At 44.3% G+C, this 22,843-nt stretch overlaps 1 protein-coding gene across 1 annotated transcript in view; it reads right to left on the minus strand.

Annotated features, from left to right (window-relative positions):
• The window catches only part of Tmed10 (transmembrane p24 trafficking protein 10), a 36,557-nt gene extending 17,214 nt beyond the window's left edge, over nucleotides 1–19,343 (minus strand). Inside the window, exon 1 of the mRNA XM_051149466.1 lies at nucleotides 19,062–19,343. Within this exon, the coding sequence (XP_051005423.1) occupies nucleotides 19,062–19,286 (225 nt within the window). The 5' untranslated portion in view covers nucleotides 19,287–19,343. The remainder of the gene's footprint in view (nucleotides 1–19,061) is intronic.
• Between the last annotated feature and the right edge of the window lie 3,500 nt (nucleotides 19,344–22,843).

The following is a 22,843-nucleotide window of genomic DNA, read 5'->3' on the forward strand; positions in this document are numbered from 1 at the left end:
GCAGATAGTGAGGGGTTGGGGGTGTTGTTGACCTGAAAAGGACTTATACAAAGCCCTGGGCTTGATCTCCAGCACCTTATAAAAACTGAGTGTGGCAATGCACACCTATAATCCCAATACTGTCCAAGTGGATGAAAGAGGATCACAAGTTCAAGGCCATCCTCAACTACACAAAGAACTCAAGACCAATCTAGTCAATATGAGACCTTGTCTCAAAAAACAAACCAAACTAAAAAGGCGGTGAGTGGCTGGAGAGATGGCTGGACTGCTCGTTCACTGTCCAGCACTCATGTCCAGTGGCTAACAACCACTGTAACTCCACCTCCAGGGATCTGCTGCCTCCAGCCTTCTAGGACACCTGCACTCATGTGCGCATACCTACCCCACCCACCCACACATATACACGTAACTAAAATTTACGTAACTTTTTAAAAAAGACAAGGACTGGATTAAAAAATAAAACACCCCATTTATTAAAAAAATGAAACAGTAAAAATTTATTCATTCAAATACCCTACAGGCTAAAATCTGTTTTTTTTTTTCCTTTTTAAAGATTATTTTATATATAGTGTTCTGCCTGCATATATGTACATGCACCTCATGTGTGCCTGATGCCAGGTATTAGGTCTCAGGCCTTCCACAGGTAGAAATGAGCTCAAGCTGGTGGTTAAATAAAGGCCAGAATTCCTCCAGAACTTGTGAAATGGATTTTCTGGCCCCCAAAGGGAAAACCCCTTATAATTTATATGATTTGTCCACCTCACACACTCTCAGGTAGCCTTGGCCATGTCCAGCCTGTTTTTCTTTCTCTCTGGTCTGGACTCATCCAGACACCTCTGGATACCTTTTCTCTCTAGCCCACCTTTCCCCTTACGGAGCAGTCATGGTGGCAGTTTCTTTACTGTGCCCCTCAGATACACCAGGAGGTCAGAAGAGGGCCACGCATCCCCTAGAGCGGGAGCTGCCATGTAGGTCCTCTGCAAGAGCAGTCAGTGCTTTCTCTCTAAAGCTCCTAACATCTGTTTTAAAATATTTTAAATATTCATCTGTTTATTTTGTGTGTGTCTGTCTGTCTGGGCACAGCGGAGGTCATGAGACTTAGCCTCTCCTTCCTTCCCCACGTGGGTCCCAGAGGCCTATCTTGGATTTTCAGGCTAAGCAACTTCACTGGTGCTAAGATCTGTCGATGCTATACTACCAATACAGCCAGCGTCCTAAATTACATCATAGAATATAAATTTATTATTCCCTAAAGAAGAGCATGCCACACACGTGTGTACACACACACACACACACACACACACACACACACACCAAAAAAGAAAAGAAAGGTACATAACACACTTTTATTATATAAAGCAAATCTTGACAGGGCAAGGTTGGAAGAGTGAGAATAGACTTAGGACACTTGACTATACAAAAGGAAAAGCCATGTATGCACATGATCTGTTTCTGCAAACATGTTAATTGCGTCATGGTGGCTGGAGAGAAGGCTCAGAGCTTGAGAGCACATACTGTCCTTACAGAGGACGTAAGTTAGGTTTCCAGTATGCAGTCAGATGGCCCTCAACCACCTGGAGCTCCCTCCAGCTTCAAAATCTTATGCCTCGTCCCTCCTCAAGCACTGAGCTTGAACACGAACACACACACACACACACACACACACACACACACACACACACACACACACTGAATCTAAAACGGAAGATAAATCGAACTTTCTCCACAAAAAGTGGCTTCCTTAAACTTGATATGCTAATGTTGTTTGTTAAGATGGAATTCTTAGCTAGTCCTAGTGGCACATGGCTGTAATTCCAGCACTTGGGAGGCAGAGGCAGGAGGATCGTTGTGAATTCAAGGCCAGCCTGATCTACAAAGTGAGTCCAAGATAGCTAAGGCTACACAGAGAAGCCCTGTCTCCAAAAAAAAAAAAAAAAAAAAAAAAAAAAAAGGAATTCTTAGCTAGTCCCAGTGGCACACGGCTGTAATCCCAGCACTTAGAGAGGCAGAGGCAGAGGCAGAGGCAGAGGCAGGTAGATCTCTGTGAATTCAAGGCAAGCTCGGTCTACAAAGTGAGTCCAAGATAGCCAAGGCTACACAGAGAAGCCTTGTCTGAAAAAAAAACATTAATTAAAGATTGGAATTCTTTCATAGCTGAAAAGTTTTAATATAAAAATCTCCCTACCTAGCCCTGGAATTCACTATGTAAACCAGGCTGGCCTTGAATTCCAAGAGATCCGCCAGTCTGAGTGCTGAAATTAAAAGCACGTGCCAACATGCCCAGTCCAGAGGTGAAAAACCAAAAAGAAAAAAAGAAATAAAAGGAAAACTGAGTAGCGCACATTTAGACTTTTTTGTTGTTTTAAGCCAGGGGTCAGGTAGCCTAGGATGTCCCTGAATTTGACATGTAAACGATGACCTTCAATTCTTCATCCTCGTGCCTCTTCAACTCAGTAAGTATTGAGATTACAGGTGTTTAATATACACAGCCTATTTAAACATTTATGCAAATGACCATTCATGCCATTTTTAAAAAAATTTATAAATGTAGGGCTGGCGAGATGGCTCAGAGGTTAAGAGCACTGTCTGTTCTTCCAAAGTTCTTGAGTTCAATTCTCAGCAACCACATGGTGGTTCACAACCACCTACAATGAGATCTGGTGCCCGCTTCTTGCAAGCAAAACACTATATAAATAATAAATAAATTTTTAAAAAAATGTATAAATATATTTAGCATGTTGCAAAACTTAAACATTTTTAACCATTTCCCAAAGAAAATTGTGATTCAACACTTTATTTATTTGATAGAGTCTCCCTATATAACACTGGCGATACAGACCAGGCATGTCTTGAACTCACAGAGATCCACTTGCTTCTGCTTCCAAAGTACTGGAATTAAAGGTGCATGCCACAACATTGATCAAACACAGTCTTTGTATTTGTTAAGTGGATAAATTAAAACACCTCCATAATTTAAAAAAAAAAAAATTAGCCATGCCTTTGTGAGAGTAGCCTGGTCTATACGGGGGGAGATGAGGAGGGAGGCAGTCCAGGGCAACCAAGGCTACACAGAGAGACCCTGTAGAAAAAACGAAAACCAAAACTTATTTGGTGCTGGGAATTGAACCCAGGTACTCTGGAAGGGCAGCAAGTGCTGTTAACTGCCGAGACAACTCTGCAGCCCCAAACACCTTATTTCTTAAGCAACTGACGTCTTACCGTAAGGAAAAGCACAGCAAATCCAGACTCAAAGTACAAAGTCCACCTAGCCAGCCACCACCACTGCTGACTACTGAAGACCGCAAAGTCTTCTCATGCCTTCCCTACAGTGGCCTTGACAGCTCCTAGGGACGTGCAGGTCCTCTGCTCCAACATGGAGCTGCTAAAGCTCCACAAAGGACTCCAAGACAGCACAGAAGCGATGAGCACACCACACACGCCTTCTTTGTTACCATCCAGTCCCTTTTGTGTGCAATGATTATACATAAAATATTGATATTTTTTTTGTTCCACCATACATGGAGGCAAAAGACCTTTTTCTGTTTTGTAGTTGTTTTAAGACAGTCATCTTGGCCATCCTGGTCCAGGCTGGTCTCAATTCACAGGTCTGTACTACCATGTACTAAGTAGAAGCATTTTGTTTGTTTGTTTTTCTCGTTTTTTGCCACAGGATAGCCCTGGCTGTCCTGGAACTCTCTCTGTAGACCAGGCTGGCCTCACTGCGACCCACCTGCCTCTGCCTCCTGAGTTCTGGGATTAAAGACGTGTACCACCACACCCAGCAGAAGCATATTTTAAGAGTAGTTAATTCTGAAATGGTAGGACTTCCTCCTTGCATGCACATCTACTTAATTATTTTGATAAGGGGTGGGGCCATACCACACATGTGAAGTCAGGGAGGGCAATTTATGAAGGTTGGTTGTCTACTGTGGGGATTCTGGGAATTGAACTCAAAACAGCCTTTTAAAGAACTGGCCCTTCTTCTTTCTTTTCTTTTCTTTCTTTCTTCTTTTTCTTTTTGAGACAGGGTTTCTCTGGGTAGTCTTTGCTGTCTGGACTCGTTTTTTAGACCAGGCTAGCCTCAAAGTCACAGAGATCCCCCTGCCTCTGCCTCCTGGAATACTGGGATTACAGGCATGCACCAACATGCCCGGCTCCCTTCTATTTTTTTAATTTTCTACAAAGGCGTATGTTACTTAGCATCAAAAATAATAAAGCTGTTTTATTTTTGAAAAATTACAACTAAAGAAAGCTAACTTATTAGACAAATGTGAAAGGATATCTTAATAAAACTCCCAAATCCTCTATAACACCAGTTACTATTAGCTCAGTGCTTCTGCCATTCACATCATCCAGTAATATGTGAAACATTTAAGATTCTGAGATCTGTGGTTACTGGGTGAGGGGAAGGATAAGAAACAAGAAAAATTCACTATATATTTATTCATTTATTTATTTTGCATGTCCTTGATGATTAATGATGGTGGACATCTTCTTGTCTTAGGTATGAGTGATGAAATATGCTAATTAACTAGGTATATCAAAGTACCAACATTGTATATACAACTTCTAGTTTACCAATTATACCAAAGTGCAGCTGAAAACAAAATACAGGAAGAAGGCAGATGGACTGCAATGCGAAGAGCCACTGCTACAGATGCACAAGATTATAGTGAGCCAGAGTACTTTGGGAGAATAAACTGAAACTTAAAGGATAAACACTGACGAAGGAAGAAGAGAGGTAAGAGAGTCAGGGCAGCTGACAGTCCTCTCAAGTGCCGCGTAGGGCTGCTCCTGTGCAGTCACGTCTCAGATATCAGCAGACAGCCACATGGGTAACGATCTTGGCAAAGGAGCATCTGGCCCTGAAGATTCGGTAAAGTCTCTGTTCTTGGGATATTTTTCCTGAATTATCGGCTAAGGAAAAAAAAATGCAAGCAAGCAAACTACTTGATAACCCTCACTATATACATATTATAACGCACAAAGGCCTGGAAGTAGTTAAATCCCAAGCTAACGCAGCTAGTGTGGTACCAGACTTCCCTTCTTCAGAATCTGCTCACCCACTAAGCACCCCCTTTCCTACTGCCAGCCTCCCAAAAGCACACCAACGACTCTTAAGGAACATTAAAAAAGGCAGACTGAAGAGACGGCTCAGTGGTTTAGAACACTTGTTGCTTCTGTAGAGGGCCTGGGTTTGACTCCCAGCACCCACATGGTGGCTCACAACCAGCTATAACTCTATGTCCAGAGGATATGACACCCTTTTCTGACTTCCTTGGGCACCAGGCACACATGTGATACAGCATACATACATGCAGACAAAATAGTCACACATATAAAATCAATTTGAATAAAAAAGGCTGGCTATAGGAACAAAGCCACTGCAAAAACAACAATTTGGATTAGTCTCCTATGAATGATGTCTCATACAACACAGAACTTTCCTAAAGTGAATTTGGGTAAAAGAGATTTCATTATTGCTGATGCCACTGGTTTAATGCTAAGGGGAGAAGAACTGAAGGCTGCTAAGATGTGTTCAATTGTAAGAGAGCCAGTAGAGGACAGTGGGAATAAGCTTGCAGCGGTGACCAATCAGATTTCATCTTCTTCATGCTCAAACAAGGAGGGAGCCCAGGTCACACCCCCCCCCAAGTCAAACACCTCAATTTGACATTGTTTACAAGATCTGGCACAAACGCCACCTATTTCCTAGAAGAGAGAGTATGATCCCCTTACTTTCTCCTAGAATATTAAAAATGTCCTTCGACAACTTTTTAAAAATTTAATAAAAGGAGCCTTTCAAGGTTGTAAAAAGGACTTAAATGCAGGTCATAAAACTTACTAAAACACGGTAGCAATACTGCATGGAGTGATTTGGTACATAAATTAAAGCCTCAGTCATGTTTCTCTGAAGGACTCCACAGTTCATGCCTCGAAATGGTCCTCAGAGGACTGAATGCTGTTCACATTGCTCCTCCACACCGTTCTGAGAAACTTACAAGCATGGAAGGACCAGTTGCTCCGTCTGCTCCATGGCATCTGAGAACCATTAGAGGTTCGGTCTTGTCTAGGGCAAAGACTCAACTGCATTACTAGATGAATAAAGGACCCGCCTTTTTTCCTTAAGTGTTGTTTTAAAAAAGATTTGTTTATATGTATGAGTGTTTTGCCCGTGTGCCTTGCCTAATGCATGTGTGCTTAGAGGTCCGAAGACGGTTGCATTCTACCCTCTGAAACCGGAGTTACAGATGGGTTGTGAGGTACTGTGAGGCTAAGACTGAACCCAGGTCCTCTGCAAGAGAAACAAAGGCTTTTAACCGCTGAGCCATCTCCTCAGCCCCAACCTGTAGAGGTTCCAGCTTACAGAAAGCACTAGAGGAACCAGACTTGTTAAACACAAAGGCCTTTTTCTTAGCAGGAGGGAACGACAGCTGTTCACCTGGAGGCTAGAGGTGGACTCTGTCTAACAACCTGGTGGTCTTTCACTATGGAGTCAGCCTGAACCCCCCAAATCCTAAGCAAGCCTCTCAGTCAACAGAACTCACCTTTACACTTATTACTATGCCCTTGTCCTCAATGCTGTGGATCAGTCAACAGAACTCATTTTTATAGTTAAGGTACAGGTGCTTGGCCAGGCGGTGGTGGCGCACGCCTTTAATCCCAGCACTTGGGAGGCAGAGACAGGTGGATCTCCGTGAGTTTGAGCCCAGCCTGGATTGCAGAGCGAGTTCCAGGACAGCCAGAGCTCAGAGAAACCCTGTCTCGAAGAAAAAAACAAAACAAACAAACAAACAAAAAACCGAAGCTATGCCTAAAGTGTTGTTGTGCTCATGTGGAAACTTTCCCCAAAGTTTTACTATGTTTAAATATGTTAAAACAAAACACACAAAAAAAAACCCCTGTTTTGTCAGACTCCAGAAGTATTTGACACAGCACTGGCTAAGTCATGCTGACCCAAGTTTCATATTTACCTCATGGGGATTATTTCCCTGCCAGCTGTGACACTTGCCAGGACCCAGACACCAACTCCAACCAACCCAGTGCCATTTATCAGCATAAGTATCACCTTCTAGAAACAATGTGTGATAATGTTTAGTGTTCCTTTGCACATCACAGTTCCATCCTCATCACCTTACGCTGACCCAACCACGCAAGGGTATTTACTTGGATGCTTGGAAATAGAAGCGGCTTCATCATTTCAGCCCATTGACTTCGTGGGCTCTGAGTAATTGCTGAGTTTGATCCAGTTTCCTATTCCTTAATTTTAGCTACCTGCTGGTTTATATAATGAGGTTGGGGTTATGAGATTTTTTTTTTCCTTTCCAAGACTTAATAGCATTGCTGTTAAATAACTGCACTTATTTGTACTTGATATAAAACTTGCTGGTTTTTAGGGAAATATTAGACCTGTTAGAATGCCTAGCACTTTGTATGAGTTAGTCCAACCTGCAAGTTTGTTTGCTTGGACTGTGGCACAGGGTAGCATTGGACGGCCTGGAATTTGTGGTAACCCTCCCGCCTCAGTCCCCTGCCACAGTCCAAGCAAATGATGTTTTTGTTTTGTTGTTTCGGTTTTTCAAGACAAGGTTTCACTGTGAAGCCCCAACTGTCCTGGAACTTACTCTGTAGACCAGATTGGCCTTGAACTCAGAAATCTGCCTGCCTCGGCCTCCCAAGGGCTAGGATTGAAGGTGCACACACAAAGCCAGGTGCAAATGATGTTTTTAACGTTCCTTTAATTACAAAATGTTGATTACATATCACCTGTTTTCCAATAATTAGGATGTTTCTTTTCTTCTTAAATTCTACAGAATTACTTAGGCAACATGCTAAACAGCTGTTGATTTTGCCTCTTAGAATACTAAATCCTCAGGGTTTGCTGCTGTTGTTTTGAAGGTAGGGTCTAACTAATGTGGCCTCAGCTGGGCTGGAACTCAACTGACATCAAACTTGGGTGATCTCACGAGTAGATCCTACTCCTGTAGCCTGCCTCCTCAGTGTTGGGATCACTTGTAGTAATTCATAGAATGCTTTGGTTAAACAAAGGTAATATTAAACTCTAAAATTGGTTTGTAAATGACATCATGGAATAGGAAGTAATAATTTCATTTCTAGATAACAATTTCTAATGAAAAGCAACCCAAAATTCGCAACTTGAAAAGAGAGGAAAAGGTGTTGATTACATAAGCAGAGTAATTGCTGTCAACACTATGTGAGCACTCACACTGAAACAGTCTACTAAGTAAAAAAATGGGTCACTGGGGAAACAGATTCATCTAGAATTCTCTCTCCTTGGATTTTTCTAAGCAGTGGCTAGGAGCAGGTTCTTGAGCTGGTCCAGAAACATGCCTGCTGACCACCTCCATTACCAAACATTCAAGATAACACCCTGCCCAACATAGAAGAACTCTAAGTAGCTCAGGTCAATAAAGCTCTTAGGGATAAGCCAGAATAGTGCTCACCTGGAGGAAGGAACAAGTACGTGTTAAGAGCCTGAAGTCTGTATGGTACATTTGCCCTTAAGTCTGCTTGAAATTGAGATTAAAAGACTGGAAGAGAGGCAAACTGAGTTATGTATGATTTGTTTAGTGAGGAAAGCCCACAAATTTATCTCATGAACAATTTATTAGGAAGGTCCCTGTCATTTTCAACCACAGCCTGCTAAAGACACAAATAGAGTTCACATGGATGCTCTTAGTGACCTGACCTTCTGTACTGATGACCAACTTCACACAGTACTACACCAGGACCTAGAGGAATCTGAATGTCCCTAGCCCTGGCTCCCTGCCTGCTTGGTCCCCTTACCACCATGGCTCTTTCCCATCCTAGCCCACTTGTGCTCACACAACACCAGCCTTGCTCTAGAATTCCAAGGATGGCACTATGTGGCCACCTGTTGTTACAACTGTTGTTAGGTGAGGGCATCGGGAAAAAACTTATTAATTAATAATACTATCTATTCTAAAAGACAATCCAATAAACAAACAAAAAACAAAACCCTTATGGGGATCCTGGATTCTAGGACCAATCAGAAAATATACATGATCATGGTATCTTACAGTGTCAAAATGTGAGGAAGCCCTCAAAGACAAAACATCAGGGATGGGAGTATGTGAAAGGGACAAGCCCAAGGAAGCTGCTCTGAATAGCTCAAGCTGAAAACAATTTCATCAGCAAAATAAAGTAGAAATGGATCATAATCTGAAGTATGTAGTATCTATGAACTCATGCATGGTGAAACAAATAACTGATGGAGAAGAGACAAATCTCCTGAGACTAATGCCACACCCTCAAGGAAGCGACTCTAACTCCCCACCCCCTGTGTGGCTGGCTGCACTAAATGACTTCATCCCAGCACAGTAGAAAAAGAATAGCTACAGTGGAGCAGCCCGCCAAACACTAACTCAGCCAGATGACCTGTGACGAGTCCTGCTGATATGTGATAAGAATGACATTTGACCTCAGCAGTTTTCCCCCACCAAACCCAGTTTTATCACGAGAAAATCACCACACAAATCCCATTAAAGAGTCATCGTAGGGGCTGAAGAGGTGGCTCAACAGTTAGGAGCACTGGCTGCTCTTCCAGAGGACCAGGGTTTGGTTCCCAGGGCCCACGCAGCAGCTAACACTGACTCTAAGTGCAGCTGCAGGGGATCAGGTACCCTGCGCACTGGCTCCTATACACTCTTGCCTTCTTCAGGTTAGGCTGAGCCTAAGGACAAGCACCATGCTTGTGGGCCCGGCCTAGACCTAGTACAGAATAAAAATACTCTCAACAATGACACCTACTTTCTTTCTTTGAGAGACAATACAGGATGTTGGCTAAAAATGAAAGGTTCTAGGCTGGAGAGATGTTCAGTAGTTCAGAGAACTGGCTGCTCTTGCACAGCACCATGGCTCACTTCCCAGACCCACATGATGGCTCACAATCATCACTGACTCAGGGGTCCAAGGTTCTTGAGAACCAGACATGAATGTGGTACACAGATATACATGCAAGCAAACCACCCATACATGTAAAATAAAGTAATTTTTTAAAAAGTCAGGCTTTGGTAGCATACATCTGTAATCCCAGCACTCAGGAGGCAGAAGCAAGCAGATCTCTCTGAGTTCAAGGACAGCCTGGTCTACAAAGTTAGTCCAGGACATCCAGGGCTACAGAGAAAAACTCTGTCTCAAACAAACAACAACAAAAGATGGGAGGTTCTAAGCTGGGCATGGTAGCTCATGCCTGCAATCTCAGCACTTGGGAAACAGGGACAGAGGATCAGGAAGGAGTTCAAAGCCATGCTAAGCTACACAGAGTTCATGGCCAGCTGGGCTATGTGAGACCTGGTCTCAAAAAAGCAAAATAAACAACAAAGAGAAGAAAAATGATGAAAGCTTCTGACTGTCTGGCCTATGCTCAAATCATAGCTGCATCACTTACTGGCTGTAAAGCCTTAGACATGCTCCTTAACCTCTGTGCTTTATTCACAAAGTAAGGGCACAGTGTGCTTACTTCCTATGATCACTGAGGAGGCAAGGCCTGGAACAGCACCTGTCACACTAACACTCAGTGAGGTGTTACTGTTAGAAGGACTAGGAGTACTATCACAACTGTCTGCTAGTCCTCACTCAGAACTCCCCAACCACCACGTTACCTCATGCTCCCCCTGAACTTATTTAGGAGGTGGCAGAGTAGTATACTATGTTAGCCAAACCCAAGGACGATTGGGGCACAAGTGGTCACTGAAGGGGAATAAAAACAACTAGGCCTATCCTGAGGAAAACAGCAGGATATTAGAAACCATAAGGCACAAAAGCCTAGCAAAGCGAGTACGCCACCCTTTCAGACGACAGAGGGAGAGTACACGAGATGGGAGTTTTCTGCCAACTTGACAGGAACTAGAGTATTTTTGGAGAGGCAATCTAAGACAGGGTTTCCCTGGGCAGCCTCGGCTGTTCTGGACTGGATTTGTAGACCAGGCTGGCCTTGAACTCACAGAGATCCACCTGCCTCTGCTTCCTAAGTGCTGGGATTACAGGTGTGTGCCACTGTACCCAGCTAGAACTAGTCTTAAAAGAGGGTGATTCATTTGAGAAAGTGCTCCCAACAGATTGGCCTGTGGGCAAGGCTGAGGGGGCATTTTCTTGATTAATGATTGATGTGGGAGGGTCCAGCTCCACTGGGGGGCAGCTGCACCCCTGGGCAGGTGGGCTTGGGTAATATAAGAAAACAAACTGAGCATGCCCGTAAGCCCCACTGCACCATGATCTGTTTCTGCCCTGGATTCCTGGGCTTTAAGTAAGGCCAGGTTACTTTTGGTCATGGTGTTTTATCACAGCAATAGAAACCCTAACCAACACAGTGAGGGACCCAGGGTTAACTCTAGCATTTCTGGAATGTGGTTCTTAATCTGATAAGGAATAAACTACAGGAATAATACAACAGGAAGCTAGGGCTGCTGGCTCGTGCCTGTAAATCTAGCAGTCCTGAGGCAGGGGAGGATCAACTTTGAGAACAGCCTCAGACTACATCGAGGACCAAGGCAGCCAGGGCTTCCAGTAAGACCCTGTCTCAAACAAAGTAACTAAACCAAACAAAAACCCCAATAGTTCTAGTCTGGAGAAAGAATGACGAACACTTTCAAAAGGCTATAGCTGGCAAGATGGTTCTGCAACTAAGAGTGCTTGAGAACAAGCCTGATTACCTAAATTCAATCCCCGGAAGCCACACAGTAGAGAGAACTAAACACGCACGCACGCACGCACGCATGCACGCAAGCGCAGAGCCAGGGTAGTAATCCATACTATGATTCTAGCATTTGGGAAATAGAGGATTAACAGAAGAGTTATCTTCCAAGCTTACATACCAAGTTTAAGACTAGCCTAGGTTTTGTGAGACCATCTTAAGATGTGGGGTGGGAGGGAGAGTCAGGCTACCTGAGGGCAGGGACTAGGTAAAGTGAATATTCTAGAAGTTCTGAGTTCAACTTTCCGAACAAAGAAACATGAAAGCACAATTGCCACTGTATCTAAAAGCGAAGAACACAGACAGAATTTACTGATCTTTCTTTCCCTTCAAAGATTTGCTTTTATTTTTAATTATGTATGTTTGTGTGGAGGTGCAGGTCACTTCAGAGATGGAATTCTGGGTGATTGTAAGCCACACAGTGGGTGCAAGGAACCAAATTCAAGTCCTCTGAAAGAGCAGTACATGTTAATTCACACCCACTTAGCCATCTCTTGAGCCCCACCTGACTTTTCAGTCAAAAGCAAATACACAATCTGTCAACTCTGTTTCTAAAGTCAGAAGATCACAGAGCAGACTGAGGACTTATACAGCAAGCAACATCCAGCGCTAAATCCTTTCACATTTCCCACCCAATCCAGTGCCGACCAGCACAGCACGCCCACTGCTGCTTAGGCTAATAGCAAGGAGATTTCTGTACAACTGTTGAGAATCAGCCATGGAACTCTCCAGGCACTGGTGGGCTGGCAGGCTGATGCGCTCTCCCTGTCCCTCTCAGCTTGCTACACTACTAACCGACACAGGCGCTAGTCGAGCTTCATTGGAGGGGGTGGGCAGCAGGGAAGACAGAGGAAGAGGAAGGGAAGGAGTGAGAAGGAAAGCCCAGCTGCTGCCCTGACAACACTGCTGCGGGGGTGAAGCCAGATCAAATGTTTTTTTTCATACTGTTCCAGAGTTATTTACGGTAAAAACCTCCAGCATGACCCTTTTAGGCACAGACAAAGCTTTGTTCTCTTTTAACAACTAGTCCCTTGATTTCCCACACATTATGTTGAACAACGAAAATGGGGTGCAGGATAAAGCAGATGACATCAACCTCCCTCAAGTCTGAGGCCTGTTTGGGAGCCCAAATTCTGGTCTGTGGCCAGCTGGATGATTTCACAGAGGGCCCTACTGTCTGGGCAGCACATGAATCTGGGGGCAGTGGCTTAGCATCATCCACCAGTCAGCACCTGACAAATCAAAGCCACTGCACCCCTCCAGGCTACCTTTATAATTTATTCTACTTCCTGAAAACTGGACTCTGTCTTCAGAAATTATCGCTAATTTCAAATCTATGCAGTCCCCTTTTCTAGATCAGCTCAGAAGATGCAAAGATGTAGACAACTGGCCACCGAGTAAGAGTTCAATGATGAAATATTATCCCTCAACTTTTATGAAGAAAGGAATACAAGGTCAAAGCTTAAGTAAAAGCTAGAAGATTTCTATGTAATACAAAAAGAAACTAGACTGTAATGTGATCAAATGTTAATGTACCAATCAGCCCTCGGTAGTTACTGGTCTGGTTTTAATCCACTGATAACAGTAACATTAAATATCAATTTAAAAGGGCCATATTTTCACTAAAGAAAAAGGTGAGACAAGTAAGGATTCACATAGTGGTTACTGATAAGAATGGCTTCTTCTGAGAACTAAGCAACATGTGCTCTATTGTTTTTCCTCTACAACACAGAAACATTCTCAGCACAGACACCAGAAAAACAAAAACATAAACAAAAACAACCCTGGAAACTGTATGATGTATAAGATCTCTTCCTGTTGTCCAGCATAGGTGTTCCCGTCTGCAGTACCTACACGGAGGACCATCAGTTCCTACAACAGGCTCTTACTAGGACCTGAAGTAGCAGTGTGACATCTGTGTTAACTGTGGATGGTGAGGGAGCACTCCCAGCCTCAAATGTGGGTAGCAAAGTCTTTACAATCTATTACTAAGGATGGTTTAGGCTCATTCTATGCAATGAGTGAGGAAATCTTCAACACAAAATGTGTCTGAAACGCAAGTCTTTGCATGAGAATCCCACAGACCTCATGGCTATCTATCCAAAGGGTTGACCTGGCCACATGTATTTCCCTCAGCAATCAATTCTTCCCCTGTTTGACTTTTCAGAATACTTTTCACTACCCGACACCAAGTTTTTTTCATATTAAGGAAATATTTTTAAATAAATAGAAGAATCACAAGCAGAATGCCCAGAGCCCCTTTTATTAAAACATTCCATATTGTTGGAGAGCAGAGACCCATGTTTTTAATTCCAGCAGTTGGGAGGCAGAGGTAGGCAGATCTCTATGAGTTTGAGGCCAGACTGGTCTACAGTGAGTTACAGGAAGGCCAAGGCTACACAGAGAAACCCTGTCTCAAAAATAAATAAAGAAGTAAACAAAACAAAACAAAACATTCCATATCATCTGGGGGTGGTGGCACATACCTTTAACCTCACCACTTGGGAAGAGGGGGCAAGCGGATGTGAGTTGGAGGCCAGCTTGGTCTACCAAGTGAGTTTTGGGCTACAGAGAAACCCTGTCTGGAGAAAACAAAACAAAACAAATCAAAACAAACAAACAAAAAAGCCCAAAACAAAGCCAGGTGATGGTGGCGCATGCCTTTAATCCCAGAACTTGGGAGGCAGAGGCAGTGGATCCCTGTGAGTGCGAGTTCCAGGACAACTAGAGCCGTTACACAGAGAAACCCTGTCTCAAAAAATCAAACAACAACAACAAAAAAACCATTCCATATCTGGTCACTTCAATCTCACGCGGTCAGAGAACAATTAAGTTTTCACTCAGTGGGTCAAAGTACAACAGGTTCCCTAGATACAGAATCACTCAGCTCAGCCCCTGGGACTCCTCGAGCTACACCATCTCCCCTACCTGAGGGCCTAGAGATGGAGTGAGTTAGACCACACACCCTGTACGGAGTGCACTTGCTAACATTCTAATCCAATGCTCTGAGTAGAGGTCTGGATTCTCTTCATTCACTATTCTACAGGGATGCTGGTGCTCCCCTGCAATCCCAGAACTTGGAAGGTGGAAATACCCCAAAGCCAAGAACGGGCCAACTTAACAACCCATAGGCTGACCAAAGAAAGACCTGACCTATGGCCTGACAGGTAAGCAGGGCTATGTGTTGGGAGGTACTCTTCTAAAGCTGAACTAGAGCACTTTAGGACCCCTTGAGGCAGGGTCTGAGCCAATAGGGACAACTAAGTGAACAGCTACTATAGTTGCAAGCTGCTGAGGGGCTTATAAGGAAATAGAAAATACGTATATTGCATAGAAGTAAATGTTTAAAATTCCACTCTGAGAACTGTTCATTAAAAAGTATGAAGTCAGCTGGGTGTAGTGGCACACACCTTTAATCCCAGAACTTGGGAGGCAGAGCCAGGCAGATCGCTATGAGTTCAAGGCCAGCCTGGTCTACAAAGCCAGTCTAGGACAGTCAAGGCTACACAGAGAAACCCTGTCTCGGAAGAAAAAAAAAGAAGTATAAAATTAGGGCTGGAGAGATGGTTCAGGTTAAGAGCACTGGTTGCTCTTCCAGAGGTCCTGAGTTCAATTCCTAGCATCCACATGGCAGCTCACAACTGTCTTGAGTTTGAGGCCAGCCTGGTCCACATATCAAGTTCCAGAACAGACAAGACTATGCAGAGAAACCTTGTCTGAAAAAAGAAAAAAACAAAGACAAAAACTAGGGCTGGAGAGATGGCTCAGTGGTTAAGAGCACTGATTGCTCTTCCAGAGAGGATCTGAGTTCAATTCCCAGCAACCACATATTAGCTCACAATAATCTATAATGTGATCTGATGCCCTCCTTTGGCGTGCAGCTGTACATCCAGACACAACCCTGTATTCATATTAAATAAACCTTTAAACACACACACAACATAAACTAAACCAAAACCAGAAAAAATTCTCTGCTTCTGACTTGAAAACCTCCTGCCTTCCTCTTGTCTAACCCAGCCCACATAGTACACCACAGACTACTAAATCCAGTGTGCTCTTTCTAGCCATTAGTATATAGTAATGTATCACTACAACACTGGGGTTCTAAAATCCATCTTCGCAGATGAGGAGACATGGAAAGTGCCGTCATGCTCCCTGAGCCCACATGACCTACCCAGCAGCATCCATGAGGTGAGCAGACTTCTTTCTCAGGATGAGGTCAAAGCCAGTGTCTGGACTGTGAGGTAAGTGCTCTCTCTCTACCAAGGAGCTACACCCAGGCCCCATACAGCACTAGCCATCAGGTACCCACACCAAAAAGATAAAACTGGATCTGATTATGTATTTATTCCTTACTCCTTCTACAAGAAAAAGGGGTGGAGGGAGCCGCCAGGTGTGGGGGGGCAGGGAAGCGAGGTCCGCTACAGGAGCAGGATTTGTTCTTAAATGTGAAGCCAGCTCTCTGGCTCCAACAAACGTTATTTTTTTAATGTTTTGTTGCAATTTATTGTGTATGCACACGTTATGCACATGTGTAAGCTACACAACTTTGGGAGCTGATTCTTTCCACCTACCACGTGGGCTACAGGGGTTGGACTCAGGCTTAGTGACAAGGGTCTTTATCTATTGAAGCATCTCACAAGTCCATGAGTGCTGAGATCTTAATATGTTCTAGGTATTACATTAAGGAATCATGGGATCTTAATGTGCTTTGTTTTGAGAAAGGGGTCTGAACATAGTAACCACATAGGTCTCAAACTCATGTGCTTAAGTGACCTCACCTCAGCCCTGTTTTCACTATGTAGCTCAGCCTGGTTCCAAATTCCCAGACTCAACTACCCCACCAACCTCACTCTCTTTAGGATTACAGACACACACAACCACACACAGGCCGTAAGCACTGTAGTCACCCTCCTAGTTTCCAAGAGATTCAGGCTGACGTCGACTGGCCGGAAACACTACTATTGGTAATTTCAGACAACGGTGACAATTCAGAGTAAGACTAAACAAGTGTGGATTCTGAGTAACTGCAGACGCTAAGCACTGCATGAAAATGGAGGTTCTCTCTCTGACAATGAAAACAGCACTGCCAAAGCAACTTGGGCCGGTGATAAAACTCAGGACTTTGACATCAAAATTTGTACTTTTTATTTCATTTGAAAAACTAGATGGGACAAAAGAGCCCACAGGTTTGCAAGGCAAGTGACTTCAAGAGCTGAGTACTGCCGGGAATTCTGGCACACAGCTGTAATCCCTGCACTTGCGAGACTGAGGCAGGACGACAGAGGGATCCAGGCCAACCTGGGCCTCCAGGAAGGCCTAAGACCAAAAAAGAGGGGGGCACTGGTCACTCCAAATTCACCTTCTCCACCACTGCCAGTTACACTCCATTTTTCCTTGCTGCTTCCCAGTTTCCTTGTCTCCTTAAATATCTGGCTCCACTCGTCCCTATGTGTTACTTACTTGGCATTTGGGTTTAGGATTCCAGTAGTCCAATTAAGCTGGTTAGGAGCATGGACACAGCAGACAAAGGGACAGCACCTGATCTGGTGTTTGGCGAGATACTAGTGAGGAGAAGCACCAACTCTGGCGGGTGATGCCCCTTCAATTGCCCCAGCCTCAGTTCACACTCTAAGGTTGTACATGGTTCCTGGCTCCACCCAACACTTGACACCCAATCCCGGCCCTTAGGAAAGGACTAATAGCTTAATCAGGGAGAGAAAGGATAGGCAGGAACAGCTACCTTGAGTCCTCTTTAGGAAGGCCCCATTTAGAAGACAAATGGCAAACATATGAAGCTTCAAGACAGCTCTCATGAGGAGTACTACAGAGCCTGTCGGGAAATGTAAGCTACAGACAGGCAACAGGGAGCCTCTGAAGGGCTTTCAAACCCAGGACTCAAAGAGAGACAGCGATGCTAAAGAGCAAGGCCTCTTTGGCTGCTCAAATTCTTTTGACTCTGGGTACCACTTCTCGTCCACTCTCAAGAACCAGCATTAGCAAACCCCAAACGCCATACACTGCGTCTTTAAAATGTACCATCAGCACTTTCTTGCATAGACAGTGCAATAGAGTATAGTAAAAGATGAGACACAAGACAATAACCCTGAACATAGTTTTTCTCTCCCAAATAAAGTTAGGTACGTTATCACTAGTGTGGTCCAAAGCCTTAAACATAAACAACATATCTGGAGCTTGTTAAACGTAAAGTGTTTCAGGCAGGGGAGATGGCTCAGAGGGTCAGCTCACTTGTTGCTCCTTCAGAAGACCTGAGTTGGGTTCCCAGCGCCTCTACGGAAGCTGACAACTATCTTGAACTGTGATGCCCTCTTCTGACCTCCACAGGACCTAGGCACCCACATAGTATATACATACATACATACATGCAGGCAAAACACTCACATGTATACAATACAATAAAAAACCCTAAGTAAGCTGCTTCTATTTATTTAGCTTAAGAATGTGAAGTTTTCATTGTTAAAAAGAAATTACCAGTGCTTACTGTGAATAAATACAATTATTGGGACACCATCAACTCAAAAATCTAGCCAAGGAAAACTCCACTCAAAACTGAGACCAAATGGCATTATGAAAAGTAGCTGTCACCATCTAAGGGTCTAGCTGACCCTGGTGTAGCTAGGAGATGGGACTATGACCCTCTTGTGACCATTAATAAATCCCACGAATTACAAATTTAAAGCAAAAAGGAAGACCGTAGCACTTTCCTGTCAGTACACTTGGCTGGCCAACTCCATCTGGAACCCTTGGTTCACTCAACTTGAGCTTCGGTTTCTGTGTTTGGATAACATGGCCAACAGTTCCCATCTGTTCCACAGGGTAGGATTTGAACTCAACTCACAAGCTTAAGAGGCACAGCAGAAGCTTACTAACAAATTTTATTAGCCACAGTCAACCTTGTTGTCTCCATTATTGTTAGGTGTCGGGGGGGGGGGTCTTATCTCAATCCCCACTGATGCTCTAAAAATCTCTCAGGAAAAATCACGTTATTAAGCTCAAGATCCCTGAGACCTCAAAGACACAGGACGCTGACGACAGCCCAAAGTCGAAATGGTCCTAGCTCTCTGGACCTGCGGTCCGCTAAAGCCTCACCCCGACTTTGGCGCGCAGCCCCGCCCCGCGAACCCCAACGCGCGGGGGGGGGGGAAGGGGCGGTCCCCACCGCACGTCCATAGAGATGGGGGCGGGGAGGCCTGGCAATCTCCCCCCCGCCAGCCCCCGCCCGCCGGCCTCCCCCCTACCTCGGCCTCCCCCGGGACTACGCCTGCCATCTTGCCGCCCGCCCCCGCGCCGCCCCGGGCCGCACCTTGAGGTTGGTGCGCAGGCCGCCAGCGCCCCCAGACTGGTCGGTGATCTCGTAGGCGCCCGTCACTAGCAGGTCCTTGTGGATCTCCTCGCGGAGACACTTGCGAGAGTTCACGGGCAGGTGGAAGGAGATGGCGAGGACTGAGCTGGGGCCGAGCAGGAACAGAAAGAGCAATGCCGACGGGAAAGGGCCAGGCCACGATAGTGGGCCAGACAAACCAGACATGGTGTCGGAGCCTCGTTCACCACCCGGGGCCTCTAGCGCGCCGGAACCGGGAGGACCCACGTGACTTGCCTCTGACCTAGCGATGCCGTCGGCGCCATTTTGGAGATTGGCTAATAGAAAAAGAATGTAAAGCAGATAAGTTTTAAAATGAAGAAAAGACAGGATAGTATAGCATAAACACGGGATTAAGGGGCTAGAGATGAGTTCCCAGAGCTTTTTCGTACCAAGTTTTATTTATTGTTGAGGTGAAAGGGTGCTGAGCGACCCAAAGTAAGTATGGGCAGCTCCGGAAGTAATTTTCTTTCAAATCCCCGGAAGTGGTTCGTGCGAGTTTTTAAAGTCGGTGACACCATAGCAACCAGGCTCCAATAAGAAACAGCCACAAGGCCTTTCTCTGGGCCCGCCCCTCGGCTGCTTGACAGGGCTAAGTCACAACTCTTACTCTAATAGCAGTTGGGACAGTGGAGCACTGAAGAGGAGAAGCACAAGGAAATTTTGATTTGGCTGTTAGTGAGTGTGGACCCCTAACTCACAGAAAAATGTGTAGATGTCAACAGGTGAATGAATTAGCAGGTAGCTAGTTAATGCCTTTGAACTGAGGATTTGGCCTGAAGTAAGTTTGGTGTTCACAGTGTACTTCTTATTTATTTAAGAAACATTAATAGTCTTCTGAGATAAGCTATACTCAAACCAACATTTAATTTCTTTAGTCCAGTCAAAGATGAGCATAAAATATTATTTACATTTTCAAGGGAGGAAACTGCGTGTTTTCTTTTTCTTTTTTCTTTTTGGCGGGGTGGGGGGGTGGGGGGGAGGAGGATAATTCGAGACAGGATTTCTCTGTGTAGCCCTGGTTGCCCCGGACTCAATTTGTAGACCAGGCTGGCCTCGAACTCACAGTGATCCTCCTGCCCCAGCCTTATAAGTGCCCGACCTGTCAGTTTGTTTTCAAAGCCTGTTCTGTACATCCAATAGTTTCTTTGGTGGTAGTGGTGATAGTAGTATTGGTTTGGTTTGATTTGGTTTTTCGAGACAGGATTTCTTTTCTTTTCTCTCTCTCTCTCTCTCTCTCTCTCTCTCTCTCTCTCTCTCTCTCTCTCTCTCTCTCTCTTTACCCCCAAGTGCTAGAATTAAATGTGTGTGCCACTACCACCTGAGGCTGGGTTTCTGTCTACTCAGTAGGCTTAGCACCAGGCAGTAGTGGTGCCTGGATTTAATCCAGCACTCAGGAGGAAGAGGCAGGCGCATGTCTGTGAGTTCAAGGCCAGCCTGGTCTACAGATGGAGTTTCAAGACAACCAGGGCAATGCGGTGAAACCCTGTCTCAAAAACCCCAACAAACAAACAAACAAACAAACAAACAGGCAAAATCCATCCCCATAAGATAGATAAATCAGTAGACTTAACAGTGTTATGTTAAATCAGGGATAAAGCAATCAAACTAAGTGTTCCTTAGGAAAATAATTACTATATAACATTTGTCAATTTGAAACATATTTAATGCCTGGCGTAGTGGCACACACACACCTATAATTGCAGCACTTGGGAGACAGAGACAAGGCTATCTCCTTGAGTTGGAGGCCTGCCTAGTCTAATAGTGAGGTCCAGGACAGGCAGAGCTACGTATAAGACTCTGACTTGGAAACAAAACAAAACAAAAATTAGTATCTTTATGTTACAACCAAGTGTTTAGAATAATGACAGTATACCAAGAGCCATGCTCAGTTCAGCATTCCTGTGATCCCAGAGTTTGGGAGGCTGAGAGAGAAGGATGGCAACATGGACTATATAGTGAGTTCCAAGCGAGCCTGGGATACATGTCTCAAAAAGCAGATACTACAGCACCAAAGAATAAACAGTAGCCTATGTGTATAACCATTATCTACTTTAATTAATGCATCTTGAACATTAGCAAACATATCCAGAAGTTAAACTCTCTGCCCTTCATAATTTTCCTTTTGTTTTTATAACTCTTTCTGTCTACCTAGTTCTTTCCCTGGAACAGAAGTTTGAAAACAAAACAAGCACAAACATCATTGAGTTGTTAAACATTTTAAGATCTGGCAAATGATGTATAGTATTTTATGAGATGTCCACTTAGGAACATTCCAGTTTGATTTATCCCTGATCTAAGCTAAGATTGGCAGTCTGCTAAGCACACCCTAATTATGTGCACAGGCGCTTTCCCTGCCAGTGCAGGGGAATCAGCAAAGTTACTCTAATTCATTGTTCACTCAAGTTCTAGGGGTCTTTTGACCATCAGCAAGAGATTTGCAAACTGTACATTAACAGTGCATATGTTTTCATCTTCTACACAGTAGACTATTTTTAAATATCTTGTTTTTGGTTTTTGTTGTTGTTCTGTTTTGTTTTTTTCTTTTAAGACATGCTCTTTTGACCCAGGCTGGCCTGCAACTTGTAATGATTCTCCTGTCTCTGCCTCCTAAGTACAAGCATGCACTACCAGATACAGCCTGTTTCACATATCTTAATGATTGATCTCATCTATGTTTTCAAAAACCCTGTGAAATATTTTAGGCAAACATTTTTATTTTTCAGATAAGAAAACCGAGGGTCTAAAATGCTAAGAAACTTGGGTAGTGTTAAAAAGGTGTTGGTGCCACTTAGCTTGCAGAAATGCGAGGCTTTATTTAGGGGAACTGTGGAGCCTGACGTACAGCACCCAGTGCTATAATGGAACTGGGTAGCAGGGGAGAGAGCCTCATCTCAACTCCTAATATAAGGAAAAGCAGGAAATTATGGGGAAAGGGGGATTAGTCACAAAGTTGAAATCTAGCAGGAAATATTTGTAATAAGGGGAATTTCTGTTCAGCCTGACACTTAGCATCACTCTTGTTCTAAGTGAGCAAGTCCCCAGGCATAAAGTTCCAGAAGGGCCTAACTGAAAAATAGTTCAGAATAGCTTGAATGTAGGACTTGTCAATACCCAGAATCCCAGGCGCCAGTGAGAGAGCCAAAGTTAGAGTGGTACCAGCTGCCGAGCTTGAAAACCTGAGTCAGATTCCTGGTACCCATGTGGTATAAGGAGAAAACTAACCCTCAGAAAGTTGTTCTCTCAAGGAGAGATGGCTCAGAGGTTAAGAACACTGGCTGTTCTTCCTAAGATCCTGAGTTTAATTCCCAGCAACCACATGGTGGCTCACAGCCATCTATAATGAGATCTTGTGCCCTCTTCTGGCATGCAGGTGTACAGTGCAGATAGGGCACTCATGTACATAAAATAAATGAATAAAATCTAAAATAAAAAGCTGCTCTTTAACTTCCACCCTTCCACACTGAGATGAGTGGATGTAAAGTAGCACAGTCTCATAGACAGCACAGCCATAACGTAAACGTGACAAGGGCCAGGAGAGGAGCTGGGCACCTTCAATCCCAGCACTCAGGAGGCAGAGGTAGGCAAGTCTCTGTGAGTTCAAGGGTAGCCTGGTCTGCATGTTGAATTCCAGGACCGGCAGGTTGTCATATGAAGACTCTGTGTCAGGAAAAGAAAAAGTGACAAAGGTCAGAGCCCTTTTCAGAAGACACTATAATATTTTA

Source organism: Acomys russatus, chromosome 1 (genome assembly GCF_903995435.1).
Source record: "Acomys russatus chromosome 1, mAcoRus1.1, whole genome shotgun sequence".
NCBI lineage: Eukaryota > Metazoa > Chordata > Mammalia > Rodentia > Muridae > Acomys > Acomys russatus.